The following is a 25,658-nucleotide window of genomic DNA, read 5'->3' on the forward strand; positions in this document are numbered from 1 at the left end:
GAGAGGAAGGTGGGTTGGGGGTAAACTTGCCTTTCGAAATTGCATGACCAGGTTCATGAGACTGCTTGTGGTAGTATGAGCTTGCTGACTGCTGCCCATGGATGACTGCAATAAATCCTCAATTGAGATCTTGTTTTTGAGGCCTTGATAGAGGAGCCGTTGCCGACTGTTCAGGTGACAGTACATCAAGACCTCGATCTGCATAGAAAAGCAATGCCATTATGTCTGACAGTATTGCTTAACATTTCAACAGGTGTTAAACTGGTGATTTCACTGAAACACAGCACTTTCATGGTGTCTAACCTTATCCGACAGCTCGTTTTCCACCTCTTTCTTTATCCTCCGCAACATGAACGGCTTTAGAATCATGTGCAGGCGTGAAAGTTGATCTGTTCATGCAAAAAAACCCAATAATAATAAAGACAGAAACTGCAAGATAAGATATCTCAGGGTATTACAATTGATAGTATTCTTGTCTTGCCTGTTTCATGGTTCAAATCCTGGAGAGGTAATTTTTTCTATCACAAGAAAAAAGGGGACATTTCCAATGCTGCAAAAGTGCAACAATAAAGTTCAATAACCGAAATGTAACTGAACACTCACTTTCATCGATTATCGACTTGTTCTCTGCATGACTTTCAATGTCCCTTGAGAACCACTCGTTGAACTCCTCATGCGAGTCGAACAGTGTAGGCATAATGAAGTGCAACAAAGCCCAAAGCTGCAGGAACCGAGAGGATAATGACAAAAGTGTAAACAAACTAACAGCCTTAAGTAGAATTAGTCCATTTGCTTAAAAAAAAAAAATTGGCTCGTTTTTTTTTCTTCCTTTTAGGTTGGCAAACATTTTGACTCCACATTTTAAGGTCCCAGAAGAAGCCCTGTATATGTATAATGTCCTTCTAATCTATCTATAATTCCAGTAATCTCTGTCTGTACGTTTGTACGTTTGTCTGTTTGTCTGTGACCGCTGTTTCTCGACAACTACCGGTCCGATATACTTGAAACTTGCCAGGTATATTGCTGGGGACCCGAGGATGTGCCTTTTCAAGGTTTGAAATTAATCGGACAAGTACTTACCGAGCTATGGCGATTTAGCCGTTCGCCGTTCGCTTTGCCGTTGCGAATGGACCAAACCATTCATGTAAATAGAGGGGGGGGGGGGGGGTTCTGTGGTCGTTCGCTTTGGCTTTGCGAATGGACCAAACCATTCATGTAAATAGAGGGGGGGTTCTGTGGTCGTTCGCTTTGGCTTTGCGAATGGACCAAACCATTCATGTAAATAGAGGGGGGGGGGGTTCTGTGGTCGTTGCGAATGGACCAAACCATTCACATCGAATCATCGAATCACATCGAATGGACCAAACCGTTCGCTTTGGACCAAACCATTGCATGTAAATAGAGGGGGGGGTTCTGTGGTCGTTGCGAATGGACCAAACCATTCATGTTTTTTTTTTTTTTTTTTTTGGCAAGGAACGGGCACCCACGTACGGGCACGTCCTAGCTTATATATAGTACGGGCATGCCCTAGTTCACATTAAAGTAGACTGATGTCGACCAATACCTTTATTACCTATGCCACCGAAGGTGGATGGAGGTTATATTTTCAGCAGTTTGTCTCTCTGTTTGTCTGTGAGCAGGATATCTCAAAATGTTATGCACAGATTTGGACAAAATTTGGAGGAGAGGTTGGGTGCATGACAAGAACGAAACAATTTGATTTTGGTGAAGATCTGGATCCGGATCCAGATACTATAATTTTAAAAGTGATTCTTCACAATTGAGAAATCGGGCCAAAAACGATATATAGCTTGAAATTTCAAAAAGCGAGACGGATTATGACAAAACATGGTCAATGCGTTGAGTCGGTGACAAGAACAAGTCAAGTAGATTTTGGTTGAGTCTGGATGCAAATCCGGCCTATCCGTGGGATACAAAAAGTGAACTGTTCAGCCTGGTGGAGCTATGCCCTCTACCGAATGCCGTTTTAGTATTGATAATTATGTATTTGTGGTTATTGAGATACAAAATAAATTTTGAAGGGCGCTCTCAGCAGGGAACACGAGGGGTGCTCTCAATGAGGGGCACAAGAGGGGCACTAGTTGCAAGAAAGTAGTTTCATTAGTGGGGGTGGAGTGCTATTCAGATCTTTGAAATATTGAATACTTTGGCTGGAATTCCCAGAAAAATATACAACACAACAACATGCATTTTAAGGCCATTTTCCCTGCTAGAGCGGGGGTTAGCCTTGCGGTCCCCATGACAATCTTCTCGAAAAATAATGAAGAGAAAATGGATTTTGGGAAAATATATTGTTTGCAGCTAAAATTAAATTGCAATTCAAACTAGTGCATCACAATGCCAAAAAAAAAGAAGCCAAACACAGCACACCAAGAAAAAGATTGGATTCCATTTGTCAGAATGCAAGACAGGAAAGGCTTCGACAAGAATCGGCACAGCAATGTGAGGATCGATTGGATTCACTGTCACAATGCAAGACAGAGGGCGTTAACAAGAGATGGGTACTCTTCGGCCTGTAGGGCGGGTACTCTGCTGGACATACTAATCATTTTGAGATATCATGTCAAAAGAAAGGGTTGTACAATTTACAACCCAAAGGCCCAATGACATATTTCCACTTATTATCTATTTCAATCATGCATGGTTGTTTTGTTTATACAGTTGCACTTACATAACAAAGACACCGATTAAATAAAGCAATGGGCGGAATCAGAAGTGACAAATTGTGTGTAAATAAAAAAATGATGAACAAATCATTTTGTTTCAAACATGGAGGAAAACAGTTAGTCTCATTTTACATAATGCAGCGGAAACGCATATGAGTGCCAAGGAAAAAAACAAAAACAAAAGCAAAACACCATGCCTAAGCATGAAATTGTAACTTATTTTGTAACTGATTTTCACACAATTGTAACTGATTTTCTTCAAATGATTTGCATGATAGATGAGCTCAATCGTAATTAAAACCAAGCATCAATGAAAAAACTGGTGGAAATATCATCAAATGGACTTGTGTTGTGCAAGCAAAAAAGCATTAACATGCTTCACAAAAATATGTTTCTGCTATTACCTCCACCACCAAGGTTATGTTTTCACCCGTTTGTCTATCTGTGGGCAGGATATCTCAAACATTGATGGACGGATTCGGACAAAACTTGTCAGATGAGTAGAGTGTGAGACAAGAACAAGCCAATTAGATTTTGGTTCAGGTCCAGATGCAGATCCACTCGATAAGTGGGATATAAAACGTAAACTGTTCAGCTTGGCGGAGGTATGTGCTCTACCGAGTGCCGTTCTAGTTACCTCCGCCACCTTTATGTTTTCAACCCTGTATGTTTGTTTGTCGCTGTCTGAAATTTGGTGGAGAGGTTGGGTGTGGGAGAGGGAAGAATTAATTTGATTTGGTTAAGATCCGAATATGAGAATTTATAAAATAAATTTTTCAGCAATTCTTCACCATTGAGAGATGGGGCCAAAAACAATATATGGCATGATATTTCAAAAAGTTGTGGATGAGTTATGACAAAACTAGGTGGATGTGTACTGCCCAACTTGAGAACAGGAAGCAAGTGACATACCTGAGAAAAATGAGTTAAGTAATAAGTAGTCAAATCACATCACAGAAGCAAGCGGCATCCACTGGCACACAGATTTTTCAAATATGGTTCTTGTTTTAGCTTTAACTGAATGAATGAATGAATGATCGTTTTAAGGCCATTTTCCCCGCTGAAGCGGGGGTTAGCCTTGCAGGCCCCATGACAATCATGGTTCCCTGTTTGAGGCAATGTTTTTATGGCCGGATGCCCTTCCTGACGCCAACCCTTAGTCACCTCTTACGATGTGCAGGGATACAGTGTGCCTATTCTAAACCGGGGTACACACCGGGATCATTCATCCCAGCAAGCTGGTACTCAATTTGCCGACCTCGGAAGGATGACAGGCTGAGTCAACCCCCCTGGCGTTAATTCAGCGATCGACCGGGATTCGAACCCAGGACCCTAGGATCCCAAGCCGGCACCCTAACCGCTAAGCCAACACCAGGGACAACACCAAGCTTTAACTGCCATGTCAAAAGGAAAGCAGGTACCAGCACATGAATGATTTACAATAACAAAAGGAAGTAGCCAAAAGTGTTTTTGTAACTTGCTTCCTTTTGTCAAAGTTGGGCAGAGTTGTTTTGGTATCAAAAGGAAGCCATTTAGATTTTGGTTCAGGTCCGGATCTAGACCCAGCCTATCAGTGGGATACTAAATGTAAACTGTTGAGCCTGGCCGAGGTATGTGCTCAGACAATTGCAGTTCTCGTTTCTTTGTGTGATGTCTGCCTGTGAGCAGGGTATTTCAAAAAGTTGTGGTTAAATTCGGACGAAACTTGGTGGACAGGTTGGGCGTGGATCGTTGAATTCAGGCGATCTTGAAGTCGGACGAAACTTGGTGGGCAAGGCCAAATCGATTCAATTTTGGTGAAGATCCGGAAAAGATAATTTTTTGAAGTGATTAGTCACCATTGCGAGATAGGGCCAATAACGATATGGAGCACAATATTTCAAAGTTGTGGATGGCTTATGACAAAACTCGGTGGATGAGTTGGGTAGGTGACAAGAACAAGCCGATTACATTTTGGTTCAGGTCCGAATCCAGATATGGCCTATCAGTGGGATACAAAATGTAAACTGTTCAGCCTGGCAGATGTATGTGCTCTACCGAGGACCATTCAAGTTGCATACGTCACCGATCAACTTTAAGACCTCTCATATGAATTTGTTCATAGCAGCACACTGTCCAGAGAAAATGAGCTGGCTGAGAAAATACTACACTGACCACTTCTGCAATTTATATTTCACGCCACCCTTCATCAGGGGGAGAACAAAATAAACCCAAAAACCTCTGGAAGTGCGACAAATGAACTGAATCACTGAAAATGATTTCTGACAACTATGTAAGCATTTAATGTGATATCAATTCACACTTTGTTTTTTGCATTAACATTGATAATTCTGTGGAAATTGAGGAATATCGTACGACTCACTAGTCGGTATGGCACAGACAGAGTTGCGTGCCTATCTGACACCCTATCAGGTAAAGTAAAGACAAATAATAAAGTAAACACAAAAAAACAAAAAATGAAGTTATCATCTTGAAATTGAATAGTTAATTTGATGAGAAACTCGAAAGCACAACTGACTATCTCTGTGGGTACTCACTTCTGCCATGGTGTTTTGAATGGGAGTTCCAGTCAGAAGCAAGCGATTTCTACAGTGGAACTGCAACAAAATCTTCCAGCGCACACTGAAAAATTGCATAAAAGCACACAAGGGAAATTCAGTGCAATGGAACAAAAGTGGAAAGAAAATCCTCCGCACAAACAAATAACCCAGAAGATGGCTACAATATTATCAATTTCTTACCTATTGCTGCTCTTCAGGGCCTGAGCCTCGTCCAATATCATGTATTGCCACTTTATGCGCTGAAAGTATCGCACATCCTGTACGACCAGCTGGTAGCTTGTGATAACCACGTGAAAGGGTGCATCCAGGGTGAAAAGGGTTTTCTGCTTACACAGGTGAGCACAAAATACCAACCCTTGCACCAAGATCTACAAATTTGTTTTATATACTCTTAAAATTTGCAATGAAACAGTTCGTAGCAATCAAGATAAACTAGACATAATCCGACATCGTGACATCGACCAATATGCCACTGCCCACATGAAGTCTTTGCTCACCACATGAAATCTGAAAGTCACGTGAAAAATTAAGTACACACCATGTAAAGTTTTGACTTTTTCAACATATTTCAACATACAGCTATTTGATCTTCATTTCAACAATATTGATAGATAAAGGTGATATAATATACCAAATATCATGAAACATTTACATTTTGTGGTCCATTGTATAATTTAAATAAACATAAATGCAAATTTCGCATGTGGAAAAAGTAAGTACACCCTTGGCTCTAATAGGTGGTATTGCCCCCTTTGGCAGAAACAACCTCAAGGAGGCGTTTCTTACAACTGTCGACCAGTCCCTGACATCGACTGGGAGAAATTTTTGCCCACTCCTCCATGCAGAATTCTTTCAGCTGTGCGATGCTTGAGGGGTTTCTTGCATGCACAGCTAGTTTCAAATCCCCCCACAACATCTCGATGGGATTTAGATCCGGACTTTGACTTGGCCATTCCAGAACCCTCCATTTATTTCTTTTCAGCCATTCCTTGGTGGATTTACTGGAATGTTTAGGGTCATTGTCATGTTGCAAGGTCCACCTTCGGTTGAGCTTCAACTTTCAGACAGATGGCCTCACATCCTCAAGCACCCTCTGGTACAATGAAGAATTAATAGTGGATTATATGATGGTGAGCTGCCCAGGCCCTGATGCAGCAAAGCTGCCCCAAACCATAATATTTCCACCACCATGCTTTACAGTTGGTATCAGGATCTTGTGGTCAAATGCTGTATTTGGTTTTTGCCAAACATGTCTTCTGGTACTGTGGCCAAATAGCTCTACCTTTGACTCATCTGTCCAGAGCACATTGTTCCAGAAGTGATGGTCTTTGCCTAGGTGTTCATTGGCAAACTTTAGTCTTGCCCTGATGTTCTTTCTGAACAGCAAAGGTTTCCTCCTGGCACACCTCCCATGCAGATCAAATTTGTGCAGACTCTTTCTAATGGTAGACTCGTGCACTTTGACATCAACAGTGGCAAGAGCTACCTGTCGGTCCCGTGATGACATTACGGGGTTCTTAGAGACTTCTTTCAGCATCTTGTGATCTGCTCTCGGGCTGAACTTGTTGGGGCGGCCTGGCCTGAACAAGTTGGTAGTTGTTTGGAATCTCCTCCACTTGTAGATGATCTTCTGGACAGTCGAATGATTGATTTCAAATTGTTTGGAGATCTTTTTAAATCCCTTCCCAGACTCGTAGGCATCTATAACCTTCTTTCTGAAGGCCTCAGAGAACTCTTTTGATCTAGGCATGGGAACACCGCACACTTCAACAACAAAGAGCAAACCAAACTAAATGCTTCAGGTTTAAATAAGACAGGTTCCTCCAAGATCCTCTCTAACGATGTTCTAATCATTTGCACCTGAGCTGGTGCACCTGATTCTAATTTTAGGTATTTGAAGTAGTGATCAATGTAGGGGTGTACTTACTTTTTCCACATGCTAAATTTGCATTTATGTTTATTTAAATTATACAATAGACTACAAAATGTAAATGTTTCATGATATTTGTTATATTATATTGTGGGGGATACCCCATGGAGGCATAATTCACTAGCACGGGACCAGTGGGTCTATTGACGGTATGGGCGTGGCGTGCGCTCGGGTGTTGGAACCACGCCCCTGTAAGAGGATCGGGCGGAAGTCATGGGCGATATAAAAAGACATGAGTTCCGGTCGGGTTTGAGTTCTGTAGAAATAAAGGAGCCTTGAACAAGTCAAGAATTTCTTAACCTCTCGTTATCCGCAACTCCTACAATATCACCTTTATCTATCAATATTGTTGAAATGAAGATCAAATAGCTGTATGTTGAAATATGTTGAAAAAGTCAAAACTTTACATGGGGTGTACTTATTTTTTCATGTGACTGTATGTCGCTAAAGCACAAGTGCAGATACCGGAAGGAGGTTCAGACAGAGTGGTGGAATAGATGTACAGCAACCTTTTACTAATCGAATCAGTTCATCTTCACATCATTATACATACTTGTAACAAGTTTAACTTATATCACTTCAGCCGTCTCAAGTTATCACAGAAACAAAAACATATCACGGACGTGTGATCAGACTATATCGGTCGATCAGACATTACATGGCGACCGAAAAACCTATATCGGTCGATCAGACTGACAACCCGAAAACATAATGACTCCAGCGACTTCATCAGCGGAGGCATAAAAAATGAAGAACCAAGACATTTCCTAACTTTTTAATTAGCCTGGCAGCGGGAAGAGGATATATCTTCAATATAAAGATTGCAAACGGTTTATTCGTTAAAAAAAAGAAAAGAAAAAGAATGTGGCAATAAAATAAACATGGAACCACAATAATAATAATAAAATAAAAAAACATACACAAGGACAGAAACTCTAAGGACATGGTGACAACAAAGGGCAGGTAGAATTTGTAAGTTATCAAACAAAAAAAAATTGAGCGGGGCAGAAAATAAAATTAATGGAGATAATGAAACAGATGGCGTCACTGGCATGGCAGGCAGGTTTGTTGCTCTGGTGACGTCCAGCATTCAGTGACAAACAGTGACCCTTTTTTCTCTTTTCAACACACTCTCAACACCAATACTAAACTCCGACTTCAAGTCTCTCCACTCTCTCCGATATCTCTTCACCATTCGCTCGACATCTTTGCATTCACTCTAAGATCATCACACTTCATTGAGCCCGCAAGCTTCCCCTCTTTTCCATTTCGTGCCCGATTGGTCACAATGGTCTCTATAGTCCTGTATTTGAATTGACTAGGGCATGCCCGTACTATATATATGCCCGTACTATATATCTATCTAAAATTATATCCCCCCCCTCTATTTACATGAAATGGTTTGGTCCATTCGCAACGCCAAAGCGAACGGCGAACGGCTTGCGAGTACAGTGACAATCCCCCCCCTCTATTTACATGAAATGGTTTCGTCCATTCGCAACGACCACAGAACCCCCCCCTCTATTTACATGGAATGGTTTGGTCCATTCGCAACGCCGGCACACGCGATCGTTCGCTGCTCTCTGATTGGTTGAATCGTTTTTTGGACATAGCTCGGTAAGTAATTGTCCGATTAATATGAAACCTTGAAAAGGCACATCCTCGGGTCCCCAGCAATATACCTGGCAAGTTAAAAGTATATCGGACCCGTGGTTGTCGAGAAACAGCGGTCACAGACAGACAAACGTACAAACGTACAAACGTACAGAGATTACTGGAATTATAGATAGATGACTTGTATAATCAGTGCGTATGAACGCATCAATCAGTCTTGTGGAGCAAGACTCTACAATTTTTGTAAAAGGATTAGATCAGATATCATGCGCATAATTAAAGGATGTTAGAAAAACCATTAATTTAAATATGTCCATCATTATATAGAGTGCTTTATTGGAAGGGGTAACACGCAGTTATTGTATTAAAGTTGGCCGAGTCCAGCTAAACTGCATATGTCGAACCAATAAAAATGAGATGTGATGAGATGAGATAACGCACAATTAAATACAGTACTGTAAAACTAACAGAACAAGAAAAGCAATCCTGTCTTAACTCTAACCGAATTAACGCTCGTAAAACATTTTTAATTGACATTCCTGATGCCAATAGATCAATGCCACAGATACCACCGTGAAGCACACTTGCATTAGAGTCAGAATATGTTGTTGGTGCTCACCTGACTCCAGAACTTGCGAATGACCTTTCTGTCATGTGGATTGCCCCAGTAAGGCAAAACCTGTGTGAAAAGAAAAGGAGAAGCACGTTTTACAATCGATTTGTAGAATCAGGACAAATCTCTCAAACATAGGTATATTTTCAGAGCATGGGTACACACACGCACATATGCACAGCAGAGGTTACTACATACCTTGAAACCTGGCACAAAGCGAGTAAATTCCTGATGCCAATTGTTGAGTGTGGAAGCAGGAGAAATGATCAGGAAAGGGCCCCAGATATTCTCCCTCTGGAGAAGGAAAAATACGTTCTCAAAAGACATTCTCAATGCACATATGACTATCAATACAGAAGAGACACATGATCATAGATCTTTCAAAAACATACAAAACTATTCATGGTGTGGCAGACCCTACAAACATACCTCTGCCAAATGTGCAAGCAGGGCGATACTCTGTACGGTCTTTCCTAACCCCATTTCGTCTGCGAGGATGCCATTAATACCCTAGTGAGACAAATGTTATATTGAGATGAAAAGTACAATGCAATATTCCAGCCCAATCTCAACGCACAACTTTCTTCCAACCCGTGTCCCTTTTATCAATGCACCTGTTCATATAGATTTGCAAGCCAGTTCATGCCCTTCAGTTGGTAGGCCTTGAGTTTTCCGCAAAAGCTGGCTGGCTGGGGTATGTCTTCACCAGCACGAATAGATGGGTTGGCGAGGCTATAGCTCTCACCAAATCCAGTGTCCAGCTGCTCCGTTTTAATCCCTGCCACCTGTCGGCTTTCAATCACCTCTTGGTCAAACTGAAGTGTCTAAAATGTGAACAAAACAGCATAGAGGTACACAAATGCAGTCTATGTTAACATACACATGCCAATTGGTTCCGTAAGGCAGGTTTCTCTCCTAGTAAAAAGTGTTTACTCTAAGCTAACTAAAGAAAAATAAAAGCTTTTAAAAAAACAAAAAAAACAAACAATGGAATGAACATAATTACATGGCTCAATTTGCTAAATGTAGCGTAAACAGAAAAGAGAGAGACAGAGAAATCATCAAGGTTTAATAGGGATAATAAAGTTCATGGGTCGGAATCGGGGATGATGAGATGGAGGTGCACTGCCTGCTTGGAGCCCTGGAGGGAAGAGTGTGAGACAGAACAGTTTATGGAAGGTGGTTTGACAGATGGGAAAAGCGAGGAACAAGAGAGTTGAGGCATTCGGCACTTTGAGGCTGCACTTTGGAAGTGGGGGTTATTGGAAGAACACGTGCATCGTGGAGTTGCTGGGGAGGGTAAAAGGCTTGAGAGAGCAGAGGGAGCAATAAGAATAGACAGTAGAACTAGAATGGCACTCTTCGACGTCGACCGACAAGCCTCTGCCCACAATATTACATCACGATACACAATTGTACCAAGTTTGATTTACACCTCTTCAGCTGTTCTCAAGTATCATATTTATACCTGACATGACCTCTGACCCTAAAAATCTAATCAGTTTATGTTTGCATCATAATATGTATGTACTTGTACAATCTTTGGTCAAAATCCCATCACTGGTTCACAAGTTAGCTTGGTAACATAATTTTTACCTGATGGGACATCTGACCTTTGACCTCTTTAACCCATAATGGAATCAGTTTATCTTTACAGCATTATACATACTTGTACCGAGTTTGACTTCGATCGCCTCAGCCATTCTTAAGTTATTGTGGTATTGAAAACCTATCACGGACCGACGGAAGGATGGACAACCCAAAAACACAAGACAGCACAGGCATAAAAACTTGCTGAAATCAAATCAAATTTGATGAAAGTAGAAGAAATACAAAAAATACAAAAAAAATACAAAAATAGAGTAATGAGGTTAAATATTGCTGCCCCCCCTCCCTACATTCTTGAACCCCCCCAATTTTATTTGTTGTTGTATAACATTCATCGATAGTATACAGCAACTCTGCAAGGTCCACGAGCGCATTCGTTGGGTCAGCACGAGGACACGAGATGTGCCATATGGACAACTGGTGGGCTGAAAGCCATCAGACAGTTTGTAGTGTGGAATTTCCCCAGTTTGCTAGCCAATAAGCACAGCCAGCAAACATGCCCATTGGTCTACACGCCCACGGTGGGAGGTCCAATTATTATTATTATTATTATTATTATTATTATTTTTTGTATACAAGATCGAGGCTCATGAAAGAGCTAACATTAATCACACAAAAAGTCAAATCGACACATAAGACACAAAATATGGGGAGCGGTAGACAAGATGGGGAGAGAGGGGGAAGGACACAAACACAACATTTGAGAGCAGGGACATCGAGAGAAATGTGGGAGGGAGAGGGCTTGGGGGAAGGTCGGAGAGGTATAAAACATATGGACACTGCAAGGACTTCCAGGAAAGAAGTTGGAATTTCAAAAAAGTGGATCTGGGGTGAATTAGCGGGGGTAGAAAAGATCAAGGTTTTGGATGGGGGAAGATAAGAGATGGTGGTGAACAGCTGTTTTAAAGACCTGGAGGGAGGAGTGGGATTGAAGGGAGTGGGGGAGTTTGTTCCAGAGGTGAGAGAAATGTGGAATGAAAGAGTGAAGGTGAGCAGAGCCGAGATTTTGGCAGTTTAACCATAAGAGGTTTGCTGGCAGATCTTGTGCGACCTGTAGGAATATTTGGGGGACAGAGCACAGAGAGAGCTGGGGGAGCAAGGCAGGAGAGGAGTCAGTAGAAGACAGAAAGACAGAACATACAGACAGAAAGACACAGACAGAAGACAGAATACAGAATTGCCCCCGTGGGAGGCAATACAAAGCACAAGACACAGCACACTCTCAGCCCTTACTCTTCTCTTATTTGGGGTTCCTGCCTGCTTCATCGTGGCTTCTGCCTAGTCCTTCATGGTTCATTGGGTGCATGGCGGTTCATGGTTTGGCTGCATGGCACAAGTAGTGGTCAATTGCAGAGCTGGCACACAGAAAAAGTGGCTGGGGAAAGCAAGGCGTGACGAAGGGACCCCCAAGCCAGTCCAAGCACACCCAAACGAGGACCCTTAGCTTGGTAACATAATTTTTCCAGTGTGGAACAGGTTTCTCTCTCTCTGTCTGTCTCGCCTTTTCTCTGTCCCATGTTTTCCTGAGTGCATGATACAAAGTTGCGTGTGTGCTAAGGCCATCATAGTTCCGAGGGCGCATTGGTTATATTGTGGACCGCTCCCTCCCAATTTTTTCTCAATGTGCTGCACAGCGGCATCTCTGGGCACGAAGGCGCCCCGGCAATGGCACTAGAGGTTATGTTGTACACTACCCTTCCCTATTCCATCTCCAGGCACTGCACGACGTCATTACCGGGTGCCGAATGCCTGCAGTGCCCGGCAATGATGCGCGCTGATAGGGCGTACTCAGTATTCACTCAGTTTGTTTTCTTGTTTGTTTGTTTGTCCAGGCAATATCTCACCCATCCTTTGAGCTAAGTAGCTGAAATCTGGGCACAATAGTGAGCAAGTGCTTTGGCAAAACCAGATGAATTCTTTTTTTGATTAATCAATTAAATAATTACTTAATCATTATCGATTTATTAATTACGTATTTTTTATTTATGACCATTTTTCTATGCTTATATAGTGCATTCAGAAAGTATTCAGACCCCTTCACTTTTTTCAGATTTTGGTATGTTGCAGCCTTATGCTGAAATCGTTCAAATTCATTTTTTCCCCTCATCAATCTACACTCAATAACCCATAATGACAAAGAGAAAACAGGATTTTAGAAAGTTTTGCAAATTTAATGAAAAGAAAAAACGGAAATATCACATTGACATAAGTATTCATACCCTTTGCTATGACACTTGAATTTTAGCTCAGGTGCCTCCCATTTCTCTTGATCATCTTTGAGATGTTTCTACACCTTTATGGGAGCCCACCTGTGGTATATTCAATTGATTGGACATGATTTGGAAAGGCACACACCTGTCTATATAAGGTCTCACAGCTGACAATGCATATCAGAGCAAAAAACAAGCCATGAGGTCGAAGGAACTGCCTGCAGAGCTCAGAGACAGGATTGTGTCGAGGCACAGATCTGGAGAAGCCTACAAAAAAATCTCTGCTGCATTGAAGGTTCCCAAGAGCACAGTGGCCTCCATAATTCTTAAATGGAAGAAGTTTGGAGCAACCAGGACTCTTCCTAGAGCTGGCCGCCCGGCCAAACTGAGCAATCGGGGGAGAAGGGCCTTGGGAAGAGAGATGACCAAGAACCCGATGGTCACTCTGACTGAGCTCCAGCGATCCTGTGTGGAGATGGGAGAAACTTCCAAAAGGACAACCATCACTGCAACACTCCACCGATCTGGGCTTTATGGCAGAGTGGCCAGACGGAAGCCTCACCTCAGTGAAAGACACATGAAAGCCTGCTTGGAGTTTGCAAAAAAGCACCTAAAGGACTCTAGGACTGTGAGAAACAAGATTCTGTGGTCTGATGAAACCAAGATTGAACTGTTTGGCCTCAAATCTAAGCGTCATGTCTGGAGGAAACCAGGTACCGCTCATCACCTGCCGAATACCATCCCAACGGTGAAGCATGGTGGTGGCAGCATCATGCTGTGGGGGTATTTTTCAGCAGCAGGGACTGGGGGACGGGTCAGAGTTGAGGGAACAATGAACGGAGCAAAGTACAGAGATATCCCTAATGAAAACCTGAAACAGAGCGCTCAGGACCTCAGACTGGGCCGAAGGTTCACCTTCCAACAGGACAATGACCCTAAGCACACAGCCAAGACAATGCAGGAGTGGCTTCGGGACAACTCTGTGAAGGTCCTTGAGTGGCCCAACTGGAGCCCTGACTTGAACCCAATCGCACATCTCTGGAGAGACCTGAAAATGGCTGTCCACCGACGGTCCCCATCCAACCTGACAGAGCTTGAGAGGATCTGCAGATAAGAATGGCAGAAAATCCCCAAATCCAGGTGTGCAAAGCCTGTCGCGTCATACCCAAGAAGACTCAAGGCTGTAATCACTGCCAAAGGTGCTTCAACTAAGTACTGAGTTGAGGGTCTGAATACTTATGTCAATGTGATATTTCAGTTTTATATTTTTAATAAATTTGCAAAACTTTCTAAAATCCTGTTTTCTCTTTGTCATTATGGGGTATTGAGTGTAGATTGATGAGGAAAAAATGAATTTAAAGGATTTCAGCATAAGGCTGCAACATAACAAAATGTGAAAAAGTGAAGGATTCTGCATACTTTATGAATGCACTGGAAATTGTGTGCTGTTACCTGTTATCTGTGTATGCCCATACCTGTTATTGTGCTGTACTGGTGAACATGTGAGCCATTTTGCTATGCATTGAAAATGTGAACAATTTGTCAACAACTGTAATTTCAATAAACGCAATACCAAATCATTATGGTCTTTTTTGCACACTGGTTCTACCCAATTCAGTCTCAATGTGCTGCATGGCGTCATCGCCAGGCACCGAGGGCACCCAGCAATGGCGCGCACTGGAGGATATGTTATTTATTTATTTGGCATGGGGGCGGTGTACTTTGAATGTAGCTTTACTTGTTAATTCTTCATTTGTTACTGTTGGTAATTGCTGCTGTGCGGCCATGTTATTCTTCCCCCCACCCTTTTCCTCCTTGTTAATAACTCCCCATTTTGATGAAATATTGGGTAGTCATCAGTAGCAGGCTCCATAGCGTTTATCAGAATGGCCTTATTAACCATTTAGATGGGCATATTGGGTCTGTGCTAAAACAATTTAAAAGAGGATCACAGACAGACTTGTCGTCCAATCTCGTTGGCAGCTTTGCCGAGGATGAGTGTCCTGAAACGGATTCGCGCCACATCAACATGGCGGATGTGGAGATCTTTTTGTCCCAAACCACGGGCAGCGTGACTGTCATATAATCCACATATAACCCTGAAATATAAACTTGAAATGACTATTTTGTCAGTTTGTGCTCTCACAATAAGCTTGATGTACAATTTCGTAGTCCAATTCCATTTTTTTTTTCATGAAACATAGAACAATGGAACGATATTCTACAACATACAAAGGGAAAACCAATTCCCACCCTTCTCCCTCCCCATGCTCTTCCGCCCTGACAACAACGCAAAACTCAGCATAGGTATTCGTACCTGTACACGTAATTTCTAGTCACACATTCTTCCCAGGAGTGTGTGAGTTTTTTTATTCCATAAGAGCAGAAGTCATGTTTTTGGCCTTAAACGATTTGGAAGCGAGAATAAACTTTTATTTATGTATGCAATAATTTGTATGCAGCAGTGTTAGTAGTGAAATGGCACATTTCAAAGGATCCTCCATTTTCTTTTAACCTTTTTCATAAACTTTTCAAAAATAAATTTTGGCAACAAGCCTTTTAAATGCAAGACCCCAGATCTCACCTTGTTCTGATGAGTCTCAAAAGCAGCGTGTGCATTTTTTAGGGCCTGAGCCTTGTAAAATCCACTATCTGAAAGAACAGAAAAGGGTTCAACAGAAATAAACCGTCAAGTATGAGAAAAAACAAACAAGTCAGTATTTAAAATAAAGTTTGAAAACAAGGGTTTCATGCTAGTCTGTTTGGCATTCCCATCTGAGCATATAACTGATGATGCTAGGATTTCAAGTTACAATTGAGTAATTAATAATGTCTTTGTGATTAATGTACAAGTTCCATGTCTTCTAATGCCGAGTGATATGCAATACATCCACAAGCCTTAAACATTTTCTGAGGAAAACAACCCAACTATTTAAAAAGAAGATAAGAGAAAAAAGGCTCAGCGACTTCAGCAGTCCTACCGTAGTCATCTCGGGCCAGATTTGCAACAATGCTGCCACCTAGAGGTAGGTGTTGAGTCAGTGACTCGTCCTCAAGCTGACTTAAGATATCTGACTGGGAAGTGTGGCCATCGTAAACAGCCTTGCGGCTCATAAAGTGCGCATACAGCTCCGTTTGTGTAATGAGGAAGTTCAACTTCCGCTGCTGGCGCTTTGCCTGTGGATACAAAAACAACATCAACCATTTGGCATAAACAAATTTGATGCGTTTCAACGAGAAAAATCTCACATTGTCTAATGCTCCTCTCACATCCAAATCTGTAATAAAATGTTTTTTAGTAAAGAAAAGGGACAAGTTAGCAAGTGTCATCAAATAGAGATACGAAGAGTAAGTGGAACCCAAATGGAAATTATTTTGCAAGAAAAAACACTGAAAACTAGAACAGCACTTGGTAGAGAGCATACCTCCGCCAGGCTGAACAGTTTGTTTTGTATCCCACTAATAGGCGGGATCAGGATTCGGACCTGAACCAAACTCTAATCAGCTTGTTCTTGTCACCTATCCAACCCGTCCACGAAGTTTAGTCATAACTAGCCCATAACTTTTTGAGATATCGTGCAATGTATTGGTTTTAGCCCCATCTCTCAATGGTGAAGAATCACTGAGAAATTAAATTATTCTTGTATCCGAATCAATATTCAGATCTTCACCAAAATCGAATCGAATTGTCCTTGTCACACACGCGTCTCCATCAAGTTTCGTCCAAATCCATCCACAACTTTTTGAGATATTGTGCTATATATAGTTTTTGGCCATATCTCCCAATGGTGAAGAATCACTTTAGAAATTCTACTAGCCGGATCCGAATCCGTATCTTCACCAAAATCTAATCGTTTCGTCCGTGTCACATACGCTACCTCTCTGCCAAATTTCGTCCGAATCCGTCCACAACTTTTTGAGATATCTTGTTCACAAAGAAACAGACAAACAAACAGACAGGGGTGAAAACATAACCTCCCTCTACCTTCGGTGGCAGAAGTAATGATTCCTCATGTTTGTACTACTTTACTGTTGAGAAAGAAAAGAAACCCCTTCTAGTTAATTACATGACAACATGTAGCCTGCATTAGTCAGTTATTTCTTATTAAATGTAAAGATTAGCTCCCTTTCCATTGTGTAGTAATTAAAGGTGCATATATGCGTTGAGTTAGGCAGGATCCCAACCCCTCATGTTGTTGAAGAAGACGTTGGTTCGTGGGTGGGCAAACACGTGGAACCTTCCAGCGGGAGGCCTGGTTGAATGACAGCCCGTGACCGGCACGGCCAGTAGCGGTGCGTGGAACCTTCCAGAAGGGCATCCTCCCCCACTCCCTCCCCCCCCCCCCCCCCGATAAAAGGCAGAGCTGATCGTCCTTCGTGCTGGTCATTCTTCGTGCTGATCTTCCTCAGTGCTGGTCGTTCTTCGAGCTGGTCGTACTCAGTGCTGGTCGTTCTTCGAGCTGGTCATCCTCAGTGCTGGTCGTTCTTCAAGTTGAGCGTCCTTCCTGCTGATCTACCTTCGTGCTGGTCGTTCTTTGAGCTGATCTTCCTTCATGCTGGTCGTTCTTCGTGCTGATCCTCCTTTGTGCTGTCTACCGGATCGACCCATACGCTACGCGCAGTAACTGCCCTCACCCGAATCAGCGTCCGCCCGCCCTCCCGGTACGGGTCTAACCGGTGTGATTTATCCCCTGTGTGCAAGTGTGCCAGGCACCTGTGTTGGGAATAGTTAGCTAAGGATTTATGATAAGCCTGCCTTTCGTCCCTTTTCTGTGCTTTTTGTGAATAAAGACGTGTACATTTTATTTCCTCTTGACCTGCTCGTGTGCGTCTTTTTCCCCATTGACCCGGCATCGTTTGAACCTAATTCGGCTGCTTGATTAGGTCCGAAGATAACGAAGTGTAAAAACGCGACCCACACCACGCGATTCGCTCAGCACGCCTGATTGAACTAGGTGTGGGATCGCGAGGGGTTCAATCCCCGGTCTACCCGGTCACGTGGTCTCAAAGGTATTCAGATCACGGTCAATAACCATTCAGCCCGTGGTTGGGGAATTGGCGATTGGAGTTGCTCCACAACCCGCCGGGCGCGATCTTCGTCGCGGTCGGCGGTCCGTGGACCCGGTGTCTGTGGAGAAACGGGGTCTTAACCCTCCCCCCCACCCCCCCCCCCCCCCACCCCTTAGTACGTCGACAGACACGGGATCCACAACGACTATTTACAATGTAGAAAGAATAGAACGTTTGGTGACTCCGATCTGAGCAAAAAAGGAGGTTGAAGTGAAGTATTCTCATCACAGTAAAAGTACGGTGAACTCTGACCCTTGACGCCACGGAGTGAAATTATCCGAGCTCAAGGTGACCATGTATGGAAATCAAATAACACGAGCTCCAATGCAGTTTCAGACTCCATGGGCAGTAATGAATATGATGTCTTTTCATGTACGTAAACCAGTTGTTGGTATAAAGGAGAAAGTTGTGGTTTTGAAAATAAAGTAGTTGTTAGTTTAGCCGATATCATAGAGCCTATTGTTTTGAGCCATATTCGAGCGGTGGGAGGGACACCCATATGCGAGCGATGCTAAATGTAAATGTAGAGTAGAGTAAAAAACTGACAAGTTGTTAGAATTCGATTTTACAGCTTATGGAAAGCCTACCTTCATTCATTTACCTACCTTCAAAAGCCTACCTCTAATAATGCCTACCTTCCTGTGATTCTGAGAAGCCAATAAACGTCCTTATTACCTCTGCCACGAAAGGTGGATGGAAGTTGTTTACTCCCCTGTAAAAGTGCAGGTTATCTTAAACGGTTACAGACGGATTCAGACGAAACTTGGTCGACAAGTTGGGTGTGTACCAAGGAAGAGTTGCTTAGATTTCGCTTAAGGTCTGGAAGCAGATCCAGCCTATCAGTGGGCTACAAAAAGTAAACTGTTCAGCTTGGCAGAGGGATGTGTTCTGTCAAGTGCTGTTCTAGTTTATTTTATTGGTCGCCATCTTGAATTTTGCATTCTGGTGGAGTTCGCCCAGAGTTTTGTGAAGTGCACAGAAGCACAATTGGTTCAGCACACTCCTAATCATGTAAAAAAACAGCTACTACGTGTTGGTTCAAGAGAAACGGTAATAGACCAGACTCCCATTTTAGGGACACAACCAGAAGTTTGGAATGGGGGATGGTGGGAGATCTAAAAAGCACTGTCATGTTTGTCGAACAACAGGAGGACTGTAGTGTGAATGCAAAACTTAACTCAAAGGAGTGCATGCATCCTATGAGCTATCCCGCCAATCCCTTAATCGTTGCCAATTTTTGCATTCCACCCCAGTGAACAGAAAGACTTCATTTTATGAAAATTCTTACTACATACTTTGCGAAAGGTTGGATCAATCTGGAAGACACCGAGGGATTATGCGATTTTTGTAATCTTGTTGAAGAACTGACCATTCAGTCGTGGATAAAATGAGAATTAAAATAAAGTTTTCAACACATGAAAACAATAAAGATTTTTGTTTGAAATCCAAGTAAAACTTCAGTACAAATGTGGAAGCGAGTGATCCCAACCTCACGCATCTCTTCATCCAACTTGCGCTGTTCCAATGCCTCCTTCTCGGCTCTGCGGCGGTGCTCTCGCTCCACCTTCTCGTAACGCTTCCAGTAAAGCAACATCTCGCGTGTGAGGCGACGTGCACGTGGGATTGTCTCTTTGCAGTTTTTCTGTGCTTGCAATGCTGAGCGGCGCACTTCTCGCACACACTGGTGTGCCAACTAGAAGTGGAGAAAGGTCCATGAATTACCAGCACTTGTATATAATTATCAGCAATGAACAATTTTAATGCAGTCTATCATGCTCAAACCAATATAATCAGCTAAGAATATTGCAACTTCTCCTAGTGGCCACTGGTAGGACTTTTTTGGAAGTTCACTCCTTGGTGGTGGGTTGGAACAGTGGATTGCACGTCAGGGTCAGGGAGCACTCCAACCTCCTTACCCCCATTAATTCTCCTCAATGTTTCAAAGCTTTATTGCATTTCCCATATTTTCAGTCCTATTTAACCAGAAAAATGCCAAATATTAATTGCTTCATTTCATCATTTCAATAAGGTTTTAAAGTACTTGCAACAATGGTAGCACAAATTCAATAGCGATGTTTACCGTGACATCACGTACCCGATCACGTGACCGTACTCTTTGTTTTGGTTGGCAAAACACCAACCATGCTGGCCATCTCTAAGTGGTGAAGTTTTACGATCATTGACGTGACACAATTTCAAGGACAATGCCTGTGAGCTGCTGTGTTGTTAATTGCACAAATACAGACTTGGCATTTAATATGGAATATTTTTTTTGTGGGGGTGAACTTACATTTCAAGATGTCTTAGAACCAAAAGTTCATTGGAATTATGTTGAAATTATTCTAGATTTTGTTAATGTGACCTTTGAAAGAAACAAAAACCACATTTGACGTTTCGAAACAAATAAATTGATCCTTGAAAGTGATGTAAACTCATATCGAACTCAATTCATGGACAGTACTGTATTAAACTTCTGTACGTTTTCCAGAAGTATCTCTTTATTTTGCACATTAGCCAAAAAATGTTTTAACAAAAACAAAAGTTAAATTACGACTGGGATTACGGACAGTAAAATTACAGTTCAGTACTTCGTGTAACCCCCACGAGCATTCAGGAGAGCACGTACACGTTGAGGCATGCTGTTCACGAGATTTGCCAAGGTTTGGACAGGAATCGCTTGCCATGCAGTGACAATAGCCTGCTGCAATTCACGCACAGAGGTCGGCTGCTGGTCCAAGTGGTCGATTTGACGCGTTAATTCTGCCCACAAGTTCTCTATCGGATTCATATCCGGGGACATGGCAGGCCACTCCATATGCTCTACACCATGGTCAGCAAGAAAGTGTTGGATCATGCGAGCACGATGAGGCCGTGCATTGTCATCTTGGAAGACAAAGTTTCCTCGAAAGGCTGCACGAGCAAATGGAAGCAATGTTTCTTCCAGAATGGCCCTGTACTTGAACTGGTTCAGGTTTCCATTCAGAACAACCAGGTCAGTTTTGCCCCCTGCATGAAAAGCAGCCCGAACGGTCACCCCACCACCTCCAGCTTGGACTCTTGGCACTATACAATCTTTGTTGTAGGCTTCATGCACTTGTCTGCGCACTCAGACGCGGCCATCTTGACGATAGACCAGAAATCTAGACTCGTCACTGAAGATCACGTGATTCCAGTGTCCTGGCTGCCATTGACGGTGCTCTCTGGCCCACTGCGATCGGCGCTGGTGGTGTTGTCTGGTCAGGCGTGGCTTTCTCAGGGGACGCCTGGCACGATAGCCTGCTTGAACCAGTCGTTGGTTGACTAGCCTTCTGGATACAGGCACATTTGTCAGTTGCTGCCACTCAGCCCTAAGCCTATTAGCTGACTTGGTACGGCCATTGCGGACTAACCGGTGCAGCTGGCTGTCATCCCTCCTTGTGGTTCTGCGGGGACGTCCTGGCCTCGGTTTTGGAGTAGGGACACCCCTCTGAGCATTTCGTTTCAGGATCTTTGACACCTGACCTTGAGTGATGCCATACTGCCGAGCAATAGCACGCTGTTTCATGCCAGAATTTCGTAAAGCCACCACTCCATGACAAACAGCATTGTCGAGTTGACGGACCATCTCCAGAGGAAGCGGCAATAACTTTTGGAGATGTGCAGCAGTTGTTTTCCACTAATACAGAATGCAACAACCCTTGTATACCCGACTGTGAAGCCAATCATCAAATGCACCTGTCCGTACATTTTGCCACGCCACCTGTGATATAATCCTGTTGTTGACTTCTTGCTGCGACAGACAATCAGTGACATGGTTCTTTTAACAAATAAATCACCAAAGTGTAAAAGAAACTCACCAGATTGATATACTGAGTTAAGAAAGTAAACCCAAGTCAAGGAAAAAAAACAATTCCATATTAAATGCCAAGTCTGTAGATTTGAAAAGAACTCGGGAATAAATTTCTATAGAATTCCAGAGCCACTCTCCATGAACGGTCTCGAAGCTATGTCTTTATTGTTGAAAGAAGAAGAAACGCACTATTTTGTCCTTCCAGGACGTGATCACGATAACGCGATCTCCCGCGGTCATTTTAACCTCAAATAAAATTCCAATTGCAGATTTGTCAATAGATGAGGTATATTAACAAACGAATGAAACAGATTTGGTCAAATTCTGACTTTTTTTTTTTAACTTGATCGCATTCGACACAAAGTTGTGAGCAACTAAAGAAGAAGAAGCGCACTATTTTGTCCTTCCAGGACGTGATCACTATCACACGATCTCCCGCGGTCATTTCAACCTCAAATGAAATTCCAATTGAAGATTTGTCAATAGGTGAGGTATATTAACAAACGAATGAAAGATATTTGGTCAAATTCTGACTTTTTTAACTAGATCGCATTTCACACAAAGTTGTGAGAAACTAAAGAAGAAGAAGAATCGTTTGGCTTCTCAGATAAAATAAATAATTCTGTCTCTGCAATTTCAGGTTAATTTTCTTTTTAAAATCGCTTTTTCTGGAATCAGTGCATGGATTGACATGTGTGGATGTGTGTGTGTGTGTGTGTGTGTGTGGGTGTGGGTGTGGGTGTGGGGGGAAGGGATGTGGGGGTGTTTGTATGTGTGTGGATATCTGTGTGTGTGTGTTGGGGGTGGGGTGTGTGTGTGTGTGTGTGTGTGTGTTTGGAAGGGTGTGCGTGTGGGGGGAGGGGTGTGGGGGTGTGTGTGTGGGTGGGGGTAGGGGGGATGTGTGTGTGTGTGTGTGTGTGTGTGTGTATCGGGGTTGTATCCAAGGGGGTTGTGTCAAAGCATGTCCAATGAAAGTGGGGTTGTATCAAAAGTGGGGTTGTATCAAAAGTGGGGTTGTATCAAAAGTGGGGTTGTATCAAAAGTGGGGTTGTATCAAAAGTGGGTGCAAGTAAACCGGTCATCACTGCTAGCAGTTTTAAAGTGGCAGTTCTAGTGGCAGAGTGGCAGTGGCAGTTCTTCCTTCTTCTCCACACACACCCAGGCCTCATGAGGTTTGTTGTTGAGACGCTGTGATGGTATGACTTTGCCTTTGATAAAGAAGATTGGTACATCATTCCCGATCGCATGATACCACAGTGGCTTCACATGACCACTTAAAAAAAAATTGTATGCCTCTAGTGACCTGAATGCCTTCAGTGACTCCCTTGTGGAGATACCCGGTGTGTCGATCAAGTACGTGTACACGTCGCCGTAGTTCAAATCTGGTCAGCAAGATGGATTGTTTTGCCATCCGTTCAATGCAAATGGATCCGGAAGAATATCCTCACCATTCCTATAACTCAACTTCGATTTGTACCGAGATTTTGCAACAGTGTCAAGACTTAAAATACTCCGAAACGATCAAATGTGTGTCGAGCGACGCCATTGTGCAAAACGAAAACACTGCGCTTTTGCCAACCAGGCTGCTGCGCATGCGCGGATATGGTGGGTTTGTTTATAAACAGTGAACATCGCTATACAGAAATGTCTCATTTTGCGCTGAGGATGCATTACTTGAAAAGAGAGTGCTAATCTAAAATGTGCTTAAAGGGATCATATACCATCGTTTTTATGGAGATGTATTCCCGACAACGTTATTTCTTATGCATAAGCAATAGATGAGGGCTTCATTGGGGTATCGGTACTAATAATAGTACAGACAACAACATGCATTTTAAGGCCATTTTCCCTGCTAGAGCGGGGGTTAGCCTTAATAATAGTGAACATATTTTTATTTTATGAACATAACAGAGGGTGAACATATTTTTATAAAGTCCAAATCCATGATCTCTAATACACAACTTTCACTCTATCCCATGATATTCCTTTCTGGGCCATTGTTACTCATTTTGGTGCTATTCCTCCTTGTGGATGAGTTGGTGGCATTAAACCACCAACTCGTCATCTTCCATTCCTATCCAATCGTCTCTATCCACTTCCACCCCTCTTACCTATGGGTTACATTTCTTTCCTTTGTCTTTTCATTCACCTGCTTGTTCTGCATGTAGTTGTTTCCCAACCATTCATTACAACCATGCCATCAGTACATTACCATCATCTACCACCTTCTTCTTCCATATGTCTAGATTTTGTTTAGAAAACAAAATGAAAGCCCAGAAAGAAAGAGAAGAACGTCATAGAAACACAAGCTGGGTGAAACACGCCTTGATCCAGAAGACTGCACGGTGAAGTGGGGAAAGGGGGGTGGGGGAGAGATGGAGGGATTGGAGAGGTATGTCAGACAGAATGGGGCTTAAGAAGAGCAAATTATGGAGGGAGCTACAATTATCTATTCTGCAGCAGGTTCAGTAAAAACAAAAGAAAAGGTGATACCGAAGTATGATGTTTCTTCAAAAGCTCATAAAGGAATTGCAAGTGATGCGTGACACTCCAAAACAATAATTTTGCAATTTGGGAGCAACTGCATATTTTCACAAATAGAGATTTGGAGTATCTTAATGTTGCCAAGTAAGATTTGGCAAAGATTTTAGGTTTCGATGGAGCTAGCCTCCATGTTATTTATATCTGGATACACAACTCCCATGAAGTAACATGTGACCAAATGTCATTTTGAAAACACGGCAGTAAAGGGGGAACTTCAAAATTAGTTTTGAATGAATATTACATGACTTTGGTTGGATCCGCAGCCTATAAATAATGTTGCACCCTCATAGCTGTAACTACAGAGTATACCTTTCTTAAAACGGTTTGGATATCTTGTCCTCGATATGTTGTATCATAATTATGTATAAAAATACCCAACTAACTAGAAAACTGCACCAAACAGAACAATTTTTGATTGGAAGCCAATAACTTAATTTAATGCAGAGGTTGTGTGTCGGGCAAGCCGTATCCATCCGTATGTATGTTGCACCCTCATAGCTGTAACTACATAGTATACCTTTCTTAAAACGGTTTGGATATCTTGTCCTGGATATGCCAGGGTAAGCAAAATAAACCCACACCAACCTAATATGACAATTTCTCATCACATAACAAAAGTTAAATAGAGAAATTGCCTTGAAGGCACATTCACATTAGCCAGAATCCATATGCAACATATGCAAATGTGAATCCGAGTATGTCGTACAGTGCACAAATTCATATTTTTTGACATTATATTTGACACGTTGACACATTTTTTAATGAATCGAAAGGGTCCATCTAGAGGCAGAGAATCTTTGTGATGGGGTTTTACCTTATAAACGAGCCACCAACAGCCCTCATATGTTATTAAAGCTTTGTCTCTACATTGACGAGATCATTTTTATATCTTACCGACAGAAACCTGCATGTGCAAAGAAAACAATCCTTGCCTTTTTGTGACATACTAATTACAATTTTTGCCATTGCTTTATCTATGTATACCTTACATA

General features: G+C 42.5%; 1 protein-coding gene across 6 annotated transcripts in view; it reads right to left on the bottom strand.

Annotated features, from left to right (window-relative positions):
- Positions 1–25,658, bottom strand: part of INO80 (INO80 complex ATPase subunit) — a 195,538-nt gene that overhangs the window by 101,514 nt on the left and 68,366 nt on the right. For all 6 annotated transcript variants that reach the window (XM_068133886.2, XM_068133863.2, XM_078767152.1 and 3 more), the window contains exons 9-20: positions 19,783–19,986; positions 16,205–16,400; positions 15,808–15,875; positions 10,020–10,229; positions 9,835–9,915; positions 9,604–9,699; positions 9,412–9,471; positions 5,429–5,571; positions 5,225–5,309; positions 604–721; positions 304–389; positions 31–198 (exon numbers count right to left, since the gene is read on the bottom strand). In XM_068133886.2, coding sequence (XP_067989987.1) covers positions 31–198; positions 304–389; positions 604–721; positions 5,225–5,309; positions 5,429–5,571; positions 9,412–9,471; positions 9,604–9,699; positions 9,835–9,915; positions 10,020–10,229; positions 15,808–15,875; positions 16,205–16,400; positions 19,783–19,986 — 1,515 coding nt within the window. The remainder of the gene's footprint in view (positions 1–30; positions 199–303; positions 390–603; positions 722–5,224; positions 5,310–5,428; positions 5,572–9,411; positions 9,472–9,603; positions 9,700–9,834; positions 9,916–10,019; positions 10,230–15,807; positions 15,876–16,204; positions 16,401–19,782; positions 19,987–25,658) is intronic.

The sequence above is a fragment of the Myxine glutinosa genome, chromosome 1 (genome assembly GCF_964187855.1).
Source record: "Myxine glutinosa chromosome 1, kmMyxGlut1.1, whole genome shotgun sequence".
Taxonomy (NCBI): domain Eukaryota; kingdom Metazoa; phylum Chordata; class Myxini; order Myxiniformes; family Myxinidae; genus Myxine; species Myxine glutinosa.